Here is an 18,954-nt window from a genome sequence, read left to right on the forward strand (position 1 = left end):
TTTTTTGTTTGGTTGGTTTGGGGGTGGGTTGTTTTTTAGCCTCGAAACCTCTGTGGTCTCTGTAGACCAGGGGTGTGGTTACTTGAGTGCCTTCAGCTGTGGCAGCTTCAAGCTTTGCCGCAGCTTCCAAGCCGAAGTCACGCTGTTCTCAGAGAGGCCCCCGGCCAATGACTGAGCAAGGTGGAGATACCCAAAGTCATGCTCTTCTCCGGTGACTTCCAGCCAATGACTGAGCATGCTGTACGGGCCTAGCCATGTCCACCATCACAGGACTCCTCCAACAGGCAGTCTTTGCTCCAGAACTCTCCTTTGGCCTGGCACGGCTCGTGTCAGGTCCGCATCGCACTCTGAGGGCTGCCGCGCCCAAGCCTGCTCCGCTCTTTTCCTCCCAAGCGTTACTCGCCTCCTTCCTGGAGAGCCCAACGGGCATGCCAGCTTCTGTAAGAAAGAGAATCTGTTGAAAAGACACAGTTATCTTGCGGAATCAAATGAGGAACTCACATGTGAAGGAAGGAGAGCTCGAGGTGCCTCAGTGGCAGGACTCTGCTAGCCTTTTTCCTTGAAGCACTGCGTTAGTGTAATCCAGTTCCGAAGACACCGGGTCTATCCTCTCTCTAGGCTAAGATTCAAAATACCAGGAAGAGAGAATATGATCGACCCAGCTTGGGTCAAGTCAATTAGCAGTGCCCAGGAGGACTTGGTCTTTATTGGGGGCTGTTTCCAGAAAAGAAGGATGTGTGAGCTAGTCACCATCCAAAAAGATGTTAATACTAGGCAGAAGATGCCAATTGCCAATGATTGTGCAGACAATAAATGAGGGACAATATTAGGGAAATGTATCTTATAAGCTAGATTAGAAAAAAGGGAGATGCTATTTATTCTAAGCTACACAGAATAAGAGTAATAACTCCCCCGCATGTGTTCCATTGACTATTTGAAAAGAATTATGATGTTCCCTTTTTCAAGTCGTCCATATTCTAGGCTGGGCCTTGATTTCCTTTTGGAGTTCTCCATGTGCTATTTTTTTAAGAACCGTCACTTTCCTATTTGTCATTTTCTGCAGACTTTATTTCAGTGGGATCCGATCAGAATGGATACTCTTACTTTCCCCTATTTTCACTGAAGTTGCCTAATATTACATTCATTTGATAGAAACATCACCATGTCGATTCATATTGAATTTGCTGTTAGCTAAAACTCCCAAAGAATTTTCAACAAGCGACTGGTAAATTAGCCACAAAGTTGATGTTCTTGAACTTAAGCGCCTAATTTTTTTCTGAACTATTACTTGTACTTCATTTAGTTTTCATTCTTGGTTCATGAATACTGGTACTTACTATAACTTCTAGTTTGCCCACATGTAAATCCGACAGCTGCTTAGATCTTCACCTAAGCTGTTGATGTTAAAGAACCTGATGGCACATCATTTGCCATTTCTCTCCAGTTGACGTCAGTCTATCAACACGCATTCTTTGGGTTTGGTCATTCTACCAGTTGAAGATCAAACAGCCACATTTCTCCAGTCCATCCACAAGCATATCACAACAGGCTTCCTCAAGTCCTCTGCTGGAATCCAGATACGCTGAAACTATAGTAGTCCCCTGAGACACCAAGTTCCCTTCCAAGGAAAAGGAATATGATGTCCTAAAGGGCACCACTTCTAAGGGCATACAAATCAGCAGAGTCATGTCAGGATCAACTTGGTCAAGTGGTTTCCAGAATCCACCTTTTTGCCCACTTCATAAATTATTTAATCATTTTGTTTAGAATGCCTCAAAAATTACAATTTGCAGTTTCGTAACATAACAGCAATTGGTTTTGGGACTTTGGACCTGGAGATGAAACTCAGTTCTCCCTCACCAAAGCCTCACCCAGCTTGGGATTAACTCCTTCTTCTCCATGCTTTTCTACCTTGTTCTGTTTATTATGCTTCTTATAGTATTAACTACGTAAGCAGCATAGTAATTGAACACTCCTATGGTCTACCTGTTTACTCTATACCAACAGAGAGTAGGCACACGCCTTTTCTTGCTCTGAAGTTTTTAAAAGGCTCTTTATTGTGGATTAGACTTCATGATGCTACTTATAATTCAGCGACATCATCCCTGGTGGCTACCTGCCGTTCCTTCTTATGAAAATTGCTAAAATGCCTGACTGCTAAATGAAAAGATGAAATGATAGTGGATTGGTTAGGACTTTTTTGGGTGCAAATAACAGAAAAATTCAAGCTAGTGTGAACTTTAAAGTGGAATTTTTTATGGAATCGGAGATATCCTATAGAAAGAACCCAAGGGTAAGAATGCAGCCTTAGAGAGGATGGGAGTGGAAAACGAACATCTCTGGGCATCCCAGGCGTGCTCTCTCCATCCCTCGTCTCTGCTTCTCTTAATGCGTAGGCTTTGTTTTTCCTGCTCAATGGAATGGGTTAACTGCTAGTTGGCCGACAGGGAAAGCAGAAAATGGCCCCATCTCTCTCAAGCTCCAAGGCCCATAGAAAGGCTCTATTCCAATTCTAAAATTCCCAGGGAAGGAGGGAGAAAACTCTTGATTGGCCCAGTTTGGTTCAGGAGCAGACTCCCAGGGGAATCCACTGTGACCAGTAGAAAAGAATCTCATTGTATAAAGTGGCTGTCAGGATCCCACGGCTGGGGGAAGGATGGTAGGTAAGAAAGTGAATATCAGCTTCCTAAAAGACACCCAAAAAGATGTTTTCTACAGAGGGTTTTAATAGGCTGAAGGGTGGAAGATAATAAAAAAATAAGTGCCAGTCACCTTTTTCTTTCTAAAATAAAATTATGCACAATTTTTAGGTTGTTACTCTGGAGGAAGTATGTTCCTCCGAAGGAACACCTCTGAGCAAGGAGTAGCTTGCTAGTGATCTTGAACGTGCTATTTAATCTCTCACATGTAAGAGGGAGATGACAGTAACCACAGTAACAGCACCTACCTCGCAGGTGATTCTGAGAGAATTGGATAATGCATCTAAAGTATCGCACTGTACTTAGCCGACAGCCGCAAAACACTCAGCAGATGGGAGCCACGATTTTAAATGCTAAACATGCAATACCAACTTTCTTCTTAGCAAACTGCTAGAGAGATGTACTGTTTCCTCCAAGGCTGCTCAGCAGATACTGGAGTCACAGCCCAGTCAGTTTCAGTCAAGAGAGAAACTCTCAACCCAGAAAACTCAAATCTACCTTACGACTCTCTCACAGTCAGCTTTATCATTTCTTGACAATGGCATGAAATAAAATATATATATAAGCATGTGAAACAATGAACGTTAATTACAAAAATAAAATTTATTTAAATTATATACATACATACATATATATACACACACTCATACATACAGAGTGCACGACACATTTACTTATTACATATGAATTCTGCTTTTCAACTACAAAGTTATGTATGTGGTGTAAACAGTGGTAAGAATTCCTAAAAAACCCCCACTGTATTTCTTTGATCCTAAGTCTCACACTTGTTTCCCTCCCACAACTAGACTGGTTCTTACACTCTATATGCACATTTATTATAGCATTTATTTTCCCCTAAAAAGAAACTCTGAAAAGCTGTTATTAAACCAATAGTATATCTAACAAGAATTGTGATCTTAGATTCAAGAACATACAATATTTGAGATAAGTAAAGGTTTTTATCTATTTTTTTTACTTTATCAGCAATAGTTTATTCCATATATAGCATTCCCCAGTCTTTCTCCCTTCCTGGTGATCTTGAAATGGAAACCAGATCATGTTACTGAACATGGTCCTCTCTTTTCTACTTTTTTGTCAGAAAGCCACAAACATTGGTAATGTACTTTTTTATTTGCCTCAGAGCAGACTGGTGTGAACTAAGCCCACTGTCCCAGGTCTCACTCAGTCCAGGTAGTTAAGACACACGCAAGTGAAAAGTAAAAGATTAACTCAATTATTTGTCTTCCCACCATACAACCATTTTAAATAATTTTGTTAGGAGCGAAGTGATTTATGTAATTGTACTGACATCAGAAAGAGTCCCAATTTGTCTTTCCTTTAATAAGCAACCTCCTTTTCTGTGTATTTGAAAAACTGCCCATGCAATACTAACAGCGCACTAAGAAATGGATGACTAACAACGATGGTGTACGTAGAAATATAGCAAACATTTCTTACAAATAAATATATGCTTGAGTTCTATATTTAAAGAATCGCATTGACAGGTCACATCTGTCTTACTATTGTATTCCCAGCACCAACTACAGTGCCTAGTACATAGTAGGTGTTGAATATATAGTATTAAATGCACAGATGAATAAATGGTCTGAGTAAAAACTTAGTGTATTCAACTCCAAGCTGGCTTAAAGGCTAATACTGTCTATTTCCACTTTGAGGACACTCTTGCTGAAAAATGCTAAAGGAGGGCCAGCCCCAGCGGCCTAGTGGTTAAGTTTGATGCGTTCCACTTCAGCAGCTCGAGTTTGACTCCCGGGCATGGACCTACACCACTCTTCTGTGAGTGGCCATGCTGTGGCAGCGGCTCACATACAAAAAGAGGAAGATTGGCAGCTGATGTTAACTCAGGGTGAATCTTCCTCAGAGAAAAAAACAAAAAAAGCTAAAGGGAAATACAACAACATATGAATTCTTGTAGGAATGATAATTTTGCAAATCTACTAAAAGATCATTATCACATATTAAAAATGAATTACATGTTAGATAACTGTGAAATTATCATTTCCATTTTGGGGTTAATAATAAGCCCTGAGACAGAAAATCCTGGTCCACACACAGCAGCTACCCAATGCTCCTTTCTCAGTTGAGGTGCTTTATATAGAACAATAGGTATACAAAAGCTTTTGAGCCATTGCAATATTCCCGCTGCTCTGATAAATGAGGGATAAGTTGTAGGCAATATCTCTTCGTAAGTCTAACTGGTCAACTTCTATACCCTAGGGGAAAAAATATATGAATGCGTTATATTTCAAACTGACAACCAGGACAATTTTATGGCAAAGAAACAGTTTCATAAGTGTAAGTGTTCAAAAAGCTATCAAAATTCACAATATTAAAAAAAATTATAAAACTATGATATACCTTGGATCTAAATTTTTATCAGATAATGCTGATTCAGTGAATTGTTACAGTAACTATCATCAAATATTTTTAAGTGTCTAACCAATAAGTTAAAGAATAAGTCTCACCCACAAGCCACAGCAGAATAAACTCCAGTTGAATTAAGGATTTAAGAGTGAAAAAATGAAACCATAAAAAAATAAGTTGAATAATATAATCTTGGGTAGGAAAGGCCCTTCTAAGTATAACAGCAAAAGTAGAAACTACAAAAGGAAAGATTAATGGTGTGACTTCATAAGAAATGTAAAACTTCTTCATGTAAAAAAATAAGTAAATTATAACACAAATGACGAGATGGGAAAAAATACGAGTGCTATATAACAGACAGGCATGTAAAGAATGGGCCCAGGAGGGCATACACCAAATTGAGTATAATGATTACCTTAGGGGTTATAACCTTTTTTCCTACTTAAATAACAAAGCAATAAACTCAATGGAATAGATTAGATCTATGTTTCTAATCTTTCTCAGTACAAACTTTTGAACAATGAAAAATAATACCTACTAAGCTTAAGGAGTAATACCTAAAGGTATTTATGAAATGAAGAACACAAAAATGTGTATATTTCATCAGCATATCTATAAAAGTGTGTCTTCATTTGCTTAACGTCTAACATTGAACAAGGGTAACATAATATAGATCTGAGGGAATGTGGGGATTATGAGTGCAACTTAAAAAAATTAACAATGAAAACATATTTTCTTCAGAAATTAAAATAAAAATTAGACTTTAATCACAGATTATAATAGTACTGGCAACACTTTACCCTATGTCACATTATCTAAAAATAAACAAAGCTACATTAATACTGATCTTTCATCTTTATAAGAAATATGTTTCACTTGAACTTGGAACTGGACAACGGCCGCATCACTTCACACTGAGGCTTCACCTCTACCAGCTGACACCTGTAAGCCTGAGGCACTATCTTAGGATAATCGAAATGGTCGGAACCACAAGTTGTATATGTCATATGGTTGCTGATCAGGTCATAAGGCCAGGATGTCAAAGATCTACTTGTTACTGAACCTAAGTACATAAATGCATCAAATAAGGAAATACTGCATTTTAATATATAAGCTATAATTTATTTCACTCTCTGGACCACAACACTGAGCTAAGTGCACTTATCTATAGATGAAACAAAGTGACTCCTTGGTTTTTGCGGTAAATCATACAATACCTCTACCACAAGCGGCGGGAGCTCCAGGGCCTTCTGATAATAGTGGATCGCAAGATGAATCAGCCCCAGCTGGTGAAGCCCACGGCCCAAATTGTAGAACGACTCCTGGCAGGGCCCACGTAGACTGAGGTATCGATTAAGAAAGGAAAAGCCCTACCAAAAAGAAAGAAACGATTCAATATTTCACTCATTTGACAAGTGTGTATTGAACTACTATATATTCTACTCTTGCGCTTTGAGGCCATTATTAAGTAAAATAAAGGTTACTCGAGCACAAGCACTGCAATATCTCGGCAGTCGATCAGATAATTGAGACAGCTACTAAGAGACTATCTACTAAGTGTGGTGTACACAGCGTGGATACGCTGGACAAAGGGAGGATTCACGTCCCTGGCAGGAGGGAGCAGGACTGTGTGAGATTTCATCACACCTCTCAGAACGGTGCACAATTTAAAACTTATGAATTGTTTGCTTCTAGAATTTTCCAATTAATATTTTCAGACTGCAACTGACTGCAGATAACTGAAACCATGGGAAGCAAAACTGCACAGAAGGGGAGGTTACTTTCCAGAAAAAAGTAAACAAGAAAAGAAAAAGGTAACTTCAAAGTATTACATGAACCAAGAAAACTTTAAAAGAGCAATTTGGTGATGATGTAAAAAAAGTCACACAGTCAAATATTCATACATTTTTGTATGTATATATTATTATATACATATTTTTTTAAAGATTTTATTTTTTTCCTTTTTCTCCCCAAAGCCCCCCAGTACATAGTTGTATATTCTTTGTTGTGGGTCCTTCTAGTTGTGGCATGTGGGATGCTGCCTCAGCATGGTTTGACGAGCAGTGCCATGTCCGCGCCCAGGATTCGAACCAACGAAACACTGGGCTGCCTGCAGCGGAGCGCGCGAACTTAACCACTCGGCCACGGGACCAGCCCCTATTATATTTTTAAAAACTAACTTAAAATAAATCAATCTTCAGGACCTGGAAGGCAGGAGGGCTTAGGGGCTTCAGACTATAGGCAGCCTGCGCAGGATTCCTCCAGATGCTGCCTGTGTGGTAATCTCTTAATGGTCAGGTGTATACCCTTTCTACACGGCTGCCTAAGTCTTAGCCAGGAGTACCAACAGATGTTGAGCCCGTGAGTGTGTACACACGGATAGGTGTTGGGACTCCCAGCATGTGTACTAGGCAGGTATTACTTTAGAAGTAGGATAACAAAAACATTCAGTATATTCATTTTTAGAGAACATAAAATCAAGTAATGAGAAATCCAAAAGAATTACCTGAACAATAAGAGCATGTCTCCTTAATACATACTTCTGAGATGCCATGTGAATAAAGGTCAGGCCTATACAGAGGCTATAGAGAGGTTCATGGGGATGGGTGCGGAAGGCTTGCACATACTGTCCTGAAAAATGAACAGTGGTATCAGATGGTGTGACAAAAAACATACTTCCTTATTTCTTCAACACTTACTCATATACATTTTAAGGCTAAACAACCATTACTGATATTAAACATATGCAAAGTGTACACTGTAACATATCAATCAGATGCACACTAATCTGAATTTTAAAATAACATAACTATAACAAAATTAGAGTTTACCTATGAACGTATCCTAGCCATGAAGATTAAATATGAGTAACTAAAAGGAACTTTCTTTTAGGTCCAGTTAGACATTTCCATGTAGGCTAACACTTCCAAAGTAATTTATCAATTGTGACCATAAATCTAACTTATGATCTTAAATCTATTTAAAAAGCAACGGGGGAATGTGTCTTTTGGTGAATTCTTTTGTAAAATTAATCGATCCATCTTATAAATTCAAATGTGATGGATCATGGAGGTGAGAAAAAGAAAAACAGTTCTGATTTGTTTTTTAGATTATGGGTGTTGTTTTCCCAAGAGTAGCAACCACTTTGTTTTTCCTGAGAAAAGCTAAATGTATCTAATAATAAAATAAGAATTTGGGGCTTTGTGAATTCTATGTATTCTCTATATACAATTATCTCATGTCAAAAGCCTAACCATATGAGATAGGGGAATTTAAGAAAATTTTTCTTATAAAGGAATGATCTAGAATTTATCATACGTAGATGAAAACTTCTATTCCTTCTGGCACCTATTCCAGAAGGAATGGCACCATAAAATCTCTTTAACAGCCCAAATGGTAGACTGCCATTTGGACTTTCTATTTTTACCTTCTGTAAGTTTCTAAATATAGGAAAATAAATCTCTATTTTATATTTTCTTAATATTAAACTAACAACTCCAAAAGTACACGGAGTGGAGGAAGGTTTCAATATCTGATATTCAAGGCTACTAGCTGAACAACTATAAAAACACCAGCCAGGCCCGGCCCCGTGGCTGAGTGGTTAAGTTTGCACGCTCTGCTTTAACAGCCCAGGGTTTCTCCGGTTTGGATCCTGGGCGTGGATATGGCACCGCTCATCAAGCCACGCTGAGGTGGCATCCCACAGGCCACAACTAGAAGGACCCACAACTAAAAATACACAACTATGTACCAGGAGGCTGTGGGGAGAAAAAGGAAAAGAAAAAATCTTTAAAAAAACCCAAAAAACAAAATGCCAGCCATACACAGAAAAACACGAAAGTATTAAACAGCCAAAATCACAGTTTATTTAAAAGTGAACTTGGCAACACTAGCTTTTAGGCAGCAGGATATACATGCCTTATTTTAAGTTTAAACATTTGGTTAAGTATTTTTCTACCTGTTTTCTTCTGATTCTTTATAACATAAATTCCTTATAAATGATTAATGAATTTTCCCTGAGTTTAATTAGAGTTAGCAAGCCCTATGTAAATAAATCTTGATATAAAGACTTGTCTCCTAAAGGAATGAACTATCAGCAAATCTTAAATCCTTTTTTGTACTATAACAAATAAAAATCAGGTAGCAAAGCATCCATAATTAATGAAAATTATTTTAAACACCAACAAGCCTAAGCAGGGAGAACTGGTGACCTTTAAAATGAACTATAAGACCTACTTCAGCCTTTTGAAACCAAAGCTTCCTAAGAAAAGCAAATATTAATATCATTATCATTATTGCTAACACAGCCACGTACCATGTGCGCCAGGCATTGTTTTAACTATTTTATATTAACTCATTTAATTTTCACAATAATCTACAAGGTAGATCCAATTATTATCTCCACTCCAGAGAGAGAGAAACTGAGGCAGAGGGAAGTAGAATAACTTGCCACGGGGGAGTGGCTATTTAAACCAGGCAGCTCTGCTCCAGAGGCCAGGCTCTTTGCCGCCACACTTGGCCATTCCTGAGAAAGTCACGTGCCAGGACACTTACCAAGTGCATGCTTAAAACTACCAGACACGAATGCATTGTGTCCATTCAACACACACAGGGCGTGATTATCTGGGTTTTTCAGCATTAAACGAAGACAAAAGCGATGATGTCGTACATCTTGGGAGTGCATGGTAACTTGATTGAAAATGTTCCAGAGCTGGGGTTTATTGACATTTTCCATTACCATTATCCTAAAATCGCAGAGAGGGAGAGGGTAAAAAAATACTGTAAAAAGAAAATCTTCCCGAATTCTAAGAACGAAGCCCTTCAGTGCTGTCCTCCCAACGCTGAAATACACCATCCCTCACCAAGGAAAAGGAGCCTGAATCAATCTAGTCAAGCAGAAACACTACGCAGTGGAAGAGTTTTCCTGGAAAATGCAGCTTAGGTTAGTATTTCTGCATTGTTTCGGCTTTTCAACAAAACTTTTAAACCAAAAAACAGAATCAAGTGGTTTCTGTCTCACCTTTTCTCTCTCTGTCCACTACAGCTGCACCACAGTGAACAAGGAATCATAACTAATCGTAACGTGTGCCGGAGACGGTGAAAAGGCCTTATATATAACAACTCATTTAACCCTCACAATAATACTACGAGGTGGGAGTATTATGATGTCCACTTTATAAAGAGGGAGACAGAGGCACAAGCGGTTAAGTATATGAGAGTGCATGCCTCTCAGAATCACAAATGAGCTGAATTAACCAGCAAGCAAGAGGAGAGTTAAAATAAAACAGCTAATTTTTGAGTGTGAGAGACTAAGTCAAAGTAAATATATACACCCTAGCAAAGAATCTGATTAAAATAAGTTATTGAAAAATCACCTGATATAGTTGTATGCCTTTCTGAAATTTTTGTCCAGAATTGCAGCAGAGAGACCAAAGTATTCTAGTTCTTTGCGTTTTTGCCTGTCATCATAAAATGAATAATACTCCAATGAAGAATTCACAAGTAACTCAGCCTCCTGAAATCGGGATAGGTCACACAAAGAGTATATGGCCTTCAACAGAAGGTTCCACCAGTCATCTTTTGTCAAGACACTCGTGAGTACAGCAAATATTGCTAAAATGAGACCAATGAAAATCAGTTAGGACACTGTATTTCCAGAAAGAGCAGAATTAGAAAGAAAAAGTCACATGAGTGACTTGAAGGTGAAATGTAACAGCCATGGTCCCACAGGAGTGAACTCTCCTGCCAGTACTCTTCTGACGGTGGCAAGACGAGGCAGTTGCCTGTTCACATTCCTTCACCGCCACCCCTCTGCTCTGCCTGTCCAGGTAATTCTCACTCTGATTCAATTAGACTACGATCAGGTGTTACTTCATGAGTCTTTTATCAACTCAGTCAAGTTTTACGTAATAAAGCAAATGAAAGTAATTACCTTTTGCATCACAATTTGCTGTCTCTTGGTCATTGTTGTCTGATATTTTGTCTCTTGACACTTTAATAAGGTAGAGATGCCTCTCTCCAGATTTGGAACTGGATATCAAACAGACTTGGGCTCTATTCATCGCTACCTGAATTAAAGATAGTAATTTGAGATTTTTTTAGTCATAATTTTTTAAAGAAAATCTATGGGAAACAAATACCACAGGTGTGCGAAAGCTGCTTTAGTAAGGGGAAAAAAAGACCAAATTATTACGTATAAAACACCTAAAAGAAAACGAATAGACTAATTTTTTTCTTACCAAAGGAATTTGGGTAACACTACTCAGTAGGGAAAAAGAAGGTAATTCACATTAACTTTATACCACACACACACACACACACACACACAAACACCTCCCAGCAAAAAAGCCAAACTGGGGACTGGCCCAGCAATGCAGTGGTTAAGCGCACACTTTCCGCTTTGGCAGACCAGGGTTCCTGGTTTGGAAGCTGGGTGCGGACATCTCACCACTTGGCAAGTCATGCTATGGTAGGCGTCCCACATATAAAGTAAAGGAAGATGGGCATGGATGTTAGCTCAGGGCCAGTCTTCCTCAGCAAAAAGAGGAGGATTGGCAGCAGATGTTAGCTCAGGGCTAATCTTCCCCCCCTTCACCGCACCCCCCAAAAAGCCAGAATCAGAAAGGATGTCATATCTGGAAAACATTTTTGCAAAGTGACAAGTTTGGCACACAGCAGCATTTAAAGAGCCAATAATCGATAATACTGTGCTTCTCACTTTTCTAAATATGCATTAGCAAGGATTTTATTTCACTTAACAGTCAAGTTTACACTTTCATGTAGAACTTTCAATTACATACCATTAATCTCTAAGTCTTTTGGCTTTATCTGACTTTCCCTTCAAAAATTTTGAGTTTAAACCATTATGACCTCAATAAAATAATAAAATAAATGAATAAATAAAAATTAAAAATAAATTTTTGAGTTCAACAGAATTTTAAAATAGCTGTAATCTATGTTTAAATCAAATTCTAAACATAAAAAAAGGTCAAGAAGGCTAATACAAAGAAAGATCATCACCCACCTTTAAAAGCATGGCTAACATGGTAAGTAATGTATCCACATAACCATACGTTTTGCCTTGTGAAAACAACAGAGTAGAACGATGAAGCAGTAACTTCAGTTCCTAAATAAAAAAGCACATGATAATGAGTGTGATATGGTGCTTTTGCTGTAAGTTGTTTTGTTTGCATAGAAAAGCTTTGCCTTAGAAATCAAACCTTAAGAACATTTGCTTTATGAGCTTTCATAATAATTAAGATCCAATATTTTGGAAACTACAATTTACAATGTCTAATGAGTTGCTGAAACTTAAGACTCAAAATCATTTTTCAAAAACACGGAATTTAAAACACTAAAATAAAGCTTTTGGATATAAGCTGTAGAGACATCCTTAACTGAGGAGAAAGTCCTAAAATATAATGCACCAAGAAAAACTTCCTTCTGTGTTACATCACCTACCTGCTGGGCAGCGTTTGCATCTTGTGCCAAAGTATCTGGATCGTACATTGGTTCCAGAGCTTCCAGAGCTTTCTCAGGATGGCCCAGCTGCTGCTGAAGGGTGGAGAGTGAAATCCTTGCATCCAGATGGAGGGGGGCCAGATCAACCACTTTGCCATAGCTCTCGGCAGCACGCTCCATGTAGCCTAAGGCCTTTAAACATTCTAAGATGGTGTTCAAATAAAGCGTAAATATGAACTACAGATTTATAAGCTGGCCAAAATTATCTCTCCATTTTAAAAGAAATATTATGGCAATATCAAAATTACAACAGGAAAGAAATGTATGCATATTTTTAGTACTTTAAAACAATTATCCCTTCTAATCTCTATCTATTGATCAATCTATTATTTCTCAATTCAAACTGCTACAAGGATGATAATCAGCATATACATACAATTTGGAGTTCTGCTTTATTCATTTAACATTATACTTTCAAGATTTTCCCATGTCTTCACTGGAATTTTGCATGGTTATAAAATTCACTTAAATTGATTATTTACATAACCATATTATTTGACATTTAGGGTACTTCCAAATTTTTACTGTAATAAACAACACCACGGTAAACTTCCTCATTTATATAAGCCAGAGTTCACAAATTAGCAGACCAATTTAACCCACAGATGTGTTCTGTTAGGCAACAGTGCTGTTAAAAACAATAAATTGTCTACATTTTTAAAAACTAAGATTTTAATGAAATCCAAATTATTGGATTCTTTTGAAAAACCTGAATTTGGCAGCAGTGGCGCCCACCCCCACAGGGCACATCAGCCCACGCACATCACCCTCCAGGCGGGCTCTCCGGTTACCACTCCAGCCTGGTCCTCTCACCTCCCACTCTACTCATTTTTGTTAACCTTCCAGGCTTCTGAGTTTGTGATCCCTACTATAAATTACCTCTCTCTCCCTCCCCAATTATTTCCTCCGGTTAGGTTCTCAGAAGTGAGGTTATTGGGCTCTATTCCTCAAACTTCATGCCAGTCAATCACTAAGTCCTATCATTTGAACTTGAGAATGCATCCCCATAAGCATTTCTTCCTTCCACTCTAACAGCCACGACACTAATGTAGGCCCTTTTCATTTCCCTTTTTCACTGCAGTTATTTCCTAAAAGGTATTTTGTCTCCAATTGTTTTCTCAAATCTCTAATTTCTCAAATCTCTCCAGACCATTATCTTCAGGTTAAACTTTGATAATAAAGGAAAACTACTAATTAGGGATGGATCATGACAAAGGCCTTTCTCTTAATTTTTCATTTTTCAATTTTAAAAATACTTTGTTATTACGCTACAAGCATTCAATTCCTCTAATGATCTTTCTTATATACTGACCCCAAATTTCTTTATGATTTTTAGATCATTCTGAGGTTTTACCTTCTACTCATCTCAAGCTACAAAGGCTTGAAATGGAAACAGCATTTATCCGCATCATGATCATAATTAAAGAGGATTTGTAAAGTATCTACCAATAACAGGAGCGGTTTCAGTGACAGCCTTAGGAAGGCAATAAAACTCCAGCTCCCTGCTCATGTTTTTAAAATTCAAGTACCATAAATAATATAACTTTTTATGACGGTATTACATTGGTACACATGTCTACCCATCCAAACAGTAAAGTGCTATCTTAATCATTAAGCGCTCTCTGCCATTTCATATGTGTGATGTATCTCAAAACATCCCAAAATGTCAATTAATGCTTTTCTAGTTGGAGAGAACTTTCTGCCACTATGTAATATTTTAAACAAGGATTATTCAAATTTTAATGCATCTTTTATGTTGAAAAATAGGAAATCCTATTAGAAAATTTTTGGCTTTCATACATTTCTTTAAGAGATTTAGCTTTTCTTAAGCTATTTTTTCTACTCTAAATGATTTATTTCAGATTACTGTGGATTTAGATATAATGAAATAAAATGATAGATAAAACCCAATCTTGGGCATATCTGCAGCTCAAAGGACACTGAAAATACATTAATTTTTTTCTCAATATATTAAATATAACTTCATAAAAATTCTTCAAAAATTAGATTGCACTCCAACTCTGACAAACTGTTACTAGAGACCAGAGCCTCTGGTTAAGACAGATAAAAGACAGGTATTTAAGGTATTTTAACAGGGCCACGTCACTCCTTCTCCTTCACTCTTCCAAAGCCTGAGCGAGGAGGAGCCACTTAGTGGCATACCAAGACAATTTAAAACACCGACTTTCAAGAAACTGCCCTGAAATCAGAAATACTCTCACTAAGACATTAATATTTTATAAGAATTACTTTCCTCTTGGGAAAGTAAGTTCTTGCCTGCTTATATGATTAAAACTTCTCCTTCCCACAAAAAAAGTATTACCTGCGTGCCGAAGCCAAACCACCGCGAGGTTGTATCTTTCTGAGCAGACCAGCGCACTAAGGAGCGGAAGTGCAGAATTATATTCACCAACATCCAGAAAAGCTTCAGCAACATCTAGATAGAGGTCTCCCATATCTTCAGGATTCTGTTCCACTAGTGTTGTCAAGAGAGGCTAGACCCCAAAATAAAAGCCTGAAGTCAAACACTCATTACAAATATGCATATCTATGTATATTTCTCTTTTTAACATATTTATCAGTTCTTGGAGGCAAGCCTAAAAGGAGTAAGGCTTAATGAATACAGGTTTAAATAATTAATTTTCTATTCATTTCTGTATCTCTGTTAAACAGAACTCATTCTGCCATCATTCACTCACTCAACACAGTACTTCTGCAGGCCTGTTCTGAGGCAGGCCCTGCAGCAGCTAAGACAGCACTGATCTGCTGTGCTCCCCTCTAGCCCAGTAAACGCCCCCACGCCTCAGGGCCATGGTGTTTGCTGCTGTTTCTGGAGAGCCAGCGGCTCCCTCCGATATCTGCATGGCTGACCTCACTTCCTTCAAGTCGTTATTCAAATGTCGCTTTTCCGGCAGCCCTCTTCTGACCATCCCATCTAAAATTACCACTGCTCCCACCCCCAATATTCCCTGTTCTTCCCTGTTTGATTTTTCTTCAGGGCACTTATCACCAACTAACATCCTACATTTTACATACTTATTTTATTTATTATCTATCTAATCCCAACAGAACAAAAGATCCATGAGGGCAGGGACTTATATACTTTATTCAACACCTCATCCTAAGGTCTGCAACGTAGATGTCCGAAACATTTTTTTATTCAATGAAATGCTTAATCGGAAGTTGGCAAAAGAGAACAGCTGTCAAAAACTAACAATTGTCTAAAAGGCCCAATCTCAAATTCTGATCTCTGGGTTGTTCTCATTTTAAAAGAAAAAGAAATTATTCCAAGACCAGTTCCAAAACTTTTACCTTTTACTTTTATAAGCTTTTATATTCACACAAAAATAATCTGATGTTCATGGTCACTTCCTGGTTATTAAGAGATGTGAAATCTAGGGTCAACTCAAAATTTCTTGTCATCTCACGGAAAGATTGTGGATGTGATCTGAAGTACCTCAAGTACAGATCTTCATGTTACTCACATCAAGTGGTTCAAGGATGTTGAGATGCACGAGGCAGACCATCAGCTTCACCGTGATATCTATGGGCACACCATCAGGTATGGTGCAGGTAACACTCTCACTGGCTGTGGATTAGAGAGAGAAAAAGTAGCTTGTAGACTCAAGCTTAGACAGTGGGGCAAACGAAGCAGACCCTATCTCCTGGAAGGTCGCATTTACTTCCTCCAAAACAATGCCTGCACAGTCAAGTCTAAGTCTGGCCAACTCCAGTACTAGGTTCTTTTACCTCCATCAGTCTGTCCTTTGGTAGCAGAATTACCCTTCCTATTCTCTTCTTAATACCTTATCCACTTATCTGAAACCTATATAAACTCCCTTCTACCAGAAATACAAAGAACGAAAAAGACAAAAAACAGCAAACAAGGATATATGAACTCTCTGTTTTCTTCTTGAATTCAAAAGCCTCTTTTTAGTCTTTGCTACAAATAGTCTTTTGCTGAGAAAGGGATAAAACAATTCTGTGCTTAAGTTTGAAGCAGCATTTTATGTAAATGCTTAAGTTTGAAGTAGAATTTTTTCAATGCTTAAGTTTGAAGGAAATTAATAGTGAGTATTTTAAGTCTTTCCTGAAAAGCAAATTGCTTTAGTTCTAAAGGTTTTTGATAAGCTGTTCAGTAATCCATTCTTTTTTCACATGGCACTAAAAAGACTCCGGGTCAATGAGAAATGCCATGTTCCAGTGGGCATACTGAGAAATAAAAACAACGGAAAACAATTTTTTTCAAAGATTACCTGTGAGTGAATACTCACAAGAAAAAGATACAAAATCATTCTTAGGAAAAAAAAGCTTCTTGGGAAAACCTGTTATAAGAACACTAACTATCAATTTCAAAATGTCATATTATGAACAGGAGAGGATTATCCATATTCCTCTGCAGAGGAAACTACAACCTTTATTCTCTTCTGGAGTGTCTTCCTCTGCAGTTTTTTTTTCTAGCACGATTCCAGAAAAATCTGTAATTACCTAGAAGAATAGGGATAAAAAAAGGAAATCACACAATAGGTATGTATGAAAAACCTTCTCACAATGCAAAGATATATAGTAAACCCTTACTATAAATGGGCTATAAAAACCAAGAGTAAATCACTTTAAAATAAGAAACTGCTGTGATACATTAACAGTTTTATATCATATTAACCATATTAACAAGTGCTTAACTGAAGATATAGAATTCCTCTGTATCTAACTAATCTACTTTTCCAAACAGATTAAGAACTGAATCATAGTCTGGCTGCTGAGTCCTGCTTCCCTGAAGTACAGACATATCTGGTACCTGTAATAATGGCAACAGCTTTTATCATATGATAACTACATTTTATATTTCTTATGGAATTACTATAGAATCTAGAAATCTGTTTCCATACAGACTTTAAATATATAATTTAGAATATAAGTAATATATATAACTAAAATGAGGAACTGTCAATTTTTAAGAATTACTAGAACACAGAAATGTGTTCAAAAACTAACAGAGAAACACTTAAGTGGTCCTACCTCCAAAGCTTTGTCATATTGTTTGTTAGAAATGTACAGTTCAGCTGCTATGTTAACATCTTCCATGGAGACTAGGCCCTGGTGTTTTGAGAAAGCTTCTTCAATTATGTTAATAGCTGAAGTAACGTCATTGGCTTCATAGTAACTCCTAAAAAAATAGATGGCAAATGGATGAGTGCTTATTTAATTCAGAACATAAAATTCATTTCCTTGCTTAGACTCTCTATTAACTATGATTTTCATTTTCTTAATATTGGGGAGGAGAAAAAACTCTTCTTTAAAATCATAATCAGTGCTGATCCAGAGAAAAATGTGCAATGTCAGTATAACGATGTCACAATGTCAAGCATCTTACTCTCCCAAAGCTACCTCCTATCATTCCAGCTCATTCCCTCTGTAACCAATACCAACAACACGTCTACCTCAATGGGATCTACGAAGCGTTGATCCTACCACTTTTTCACTGTCACTGTACCCCTCCTGTCCTCACTTTCCCCTTCTGCACAGTCCAACATTACAATTACTCCCTTGCACATCTCCTCAATTCTTCTGCCCTTCTCTCCCTCTACCAAAATCATCTGATAAAACTCCAACTCCGGTTAAATCCAAATATGCCTACTCTTCACCATCAGCTGCCCAGCTGACCATGCTGATTGGATGCATTCCAAGTTAATGACCACTAGCCTCAAGTGGGCCCATGGTGCTGATCAGCAATCTTACTACAGTTACCTAGTCCAGTACTTCTCAAACTTGAATGTGCATCCAACCACCTGGGTTTCTTATAAAAAGGCACATTCTAATCCAGTAGTGCTGGGGCAGGGTTAAGATTCTACATTTGTGACAGGCTCTCAGGTGATGCAAATGCTGCTGGTCGGTGGGGTAGCCAGGTCCCAAGGACATAGACAACTATGTCACATCTTCTCTCCAAACCTCCAACACTCTCCCACCCTCACTCTCAGCTGATGACCTTGCTTATTTCACAAAGAGAATCAAATCAGACATCCCACATATTCCCAACACAGCTACCTACTTACCTATACCCACAGGCGTATCTTCTGCCTTCTCCTTTTCTCATAAGGACAACCCCCAAGTAGATCCCATTCCCTCCAACCTACTCAAAAACACCACTCAGGCAACTGTCCTTTCTCTCATCAATCTTCACTATGTCCCTCAGTTGTGGATCATTCCTATCTAGATTTAAATATATTGTAATTTTTCCTAACTTAAAAATTATCTCTTACCCCTACAACTCATTCCAATTACCTCCCCATTCTTTTGCTCCCCTCATAAATTTCTCCAAAGAGCTGCCTATCCCTCAGGACCCCCAATT

The 18,954-nt window shown here is 38.0% G+C and overlaps 1 protein-coding gene across 2 annotated transcripts in view; it reads right to left on the reverse strand.

Annotated features, from left to right (window-relative positions):
• GTF3C3 (general transcription factor IIIC subunit 3) overlaps positions 1-18,954 on the reverse strand; it is a 28,773-nt gene continuing 9,819 nt past the window's right edge. Inside the window, exons 7-18 of one of the 2 annotated variants that reach the window (XM_008518164.2) lie at positions 17,625-17,772; positions 17,021-17,093; positions 16,091-16,194; positions 14,929-15,100; positions 12,546-12,748; positions 12,109-12,210; positions 11,017-11,152; positions 10,460-10,697; positions 9,639-9,829; positions 7,591-7,715; positions 6,302-6,454; positions 1-438 (exon numbers count right to left, since the gene is read on the reverse strand). In XM_008518164.2, coding sequence (XP_008516386.2) covers positions 265-438; positions 6,302-6,454; positions 7,591-7,715; positions 9,639-9,829; positions 10,460-10,697; positions 11,017-11,152; positions 12,109-12,210; positions 12,546-12,748; positions 14,929-15,100; positions 16,091-16,194; positions 17,021-17,093; positions 17,625-17,772 — 1,819 coding nt within the window. In that variant the 3' untranslated portion in view covers positions 1-264. Of the gene's footprint in view, positions 439-3,283; positions 4,934-6,301; positions 6,455-7,590; positions 7,716-9,638; positions 9,830-10,459; positions 10,698-11,016; positions 11,153-12,108; positions 12,211-12,545; positions 12,749-14,928; positions 15,101-16,090; positions 16,195-17,020; positions 17,094-17,624; positions 17,773-18,954 lie in introns of those variants that run through there. The other variant, XM_008518165.2, reaches the window with a different exon arrangement.

This window comes from Equus przewalskii, chromosome 17 (genome assembly GCF_037783145.1).
Source record: "Equus przewalskii isolate Varuska chromosome 17, EquPr2, whole genome shotgun sequence".
Classification (NCBI taxonomy): Eukaryota; Metazoa; Chordata; class Mammalia; order Perissodactyla; family Equidae; genus Equus; species Equus przewalskii.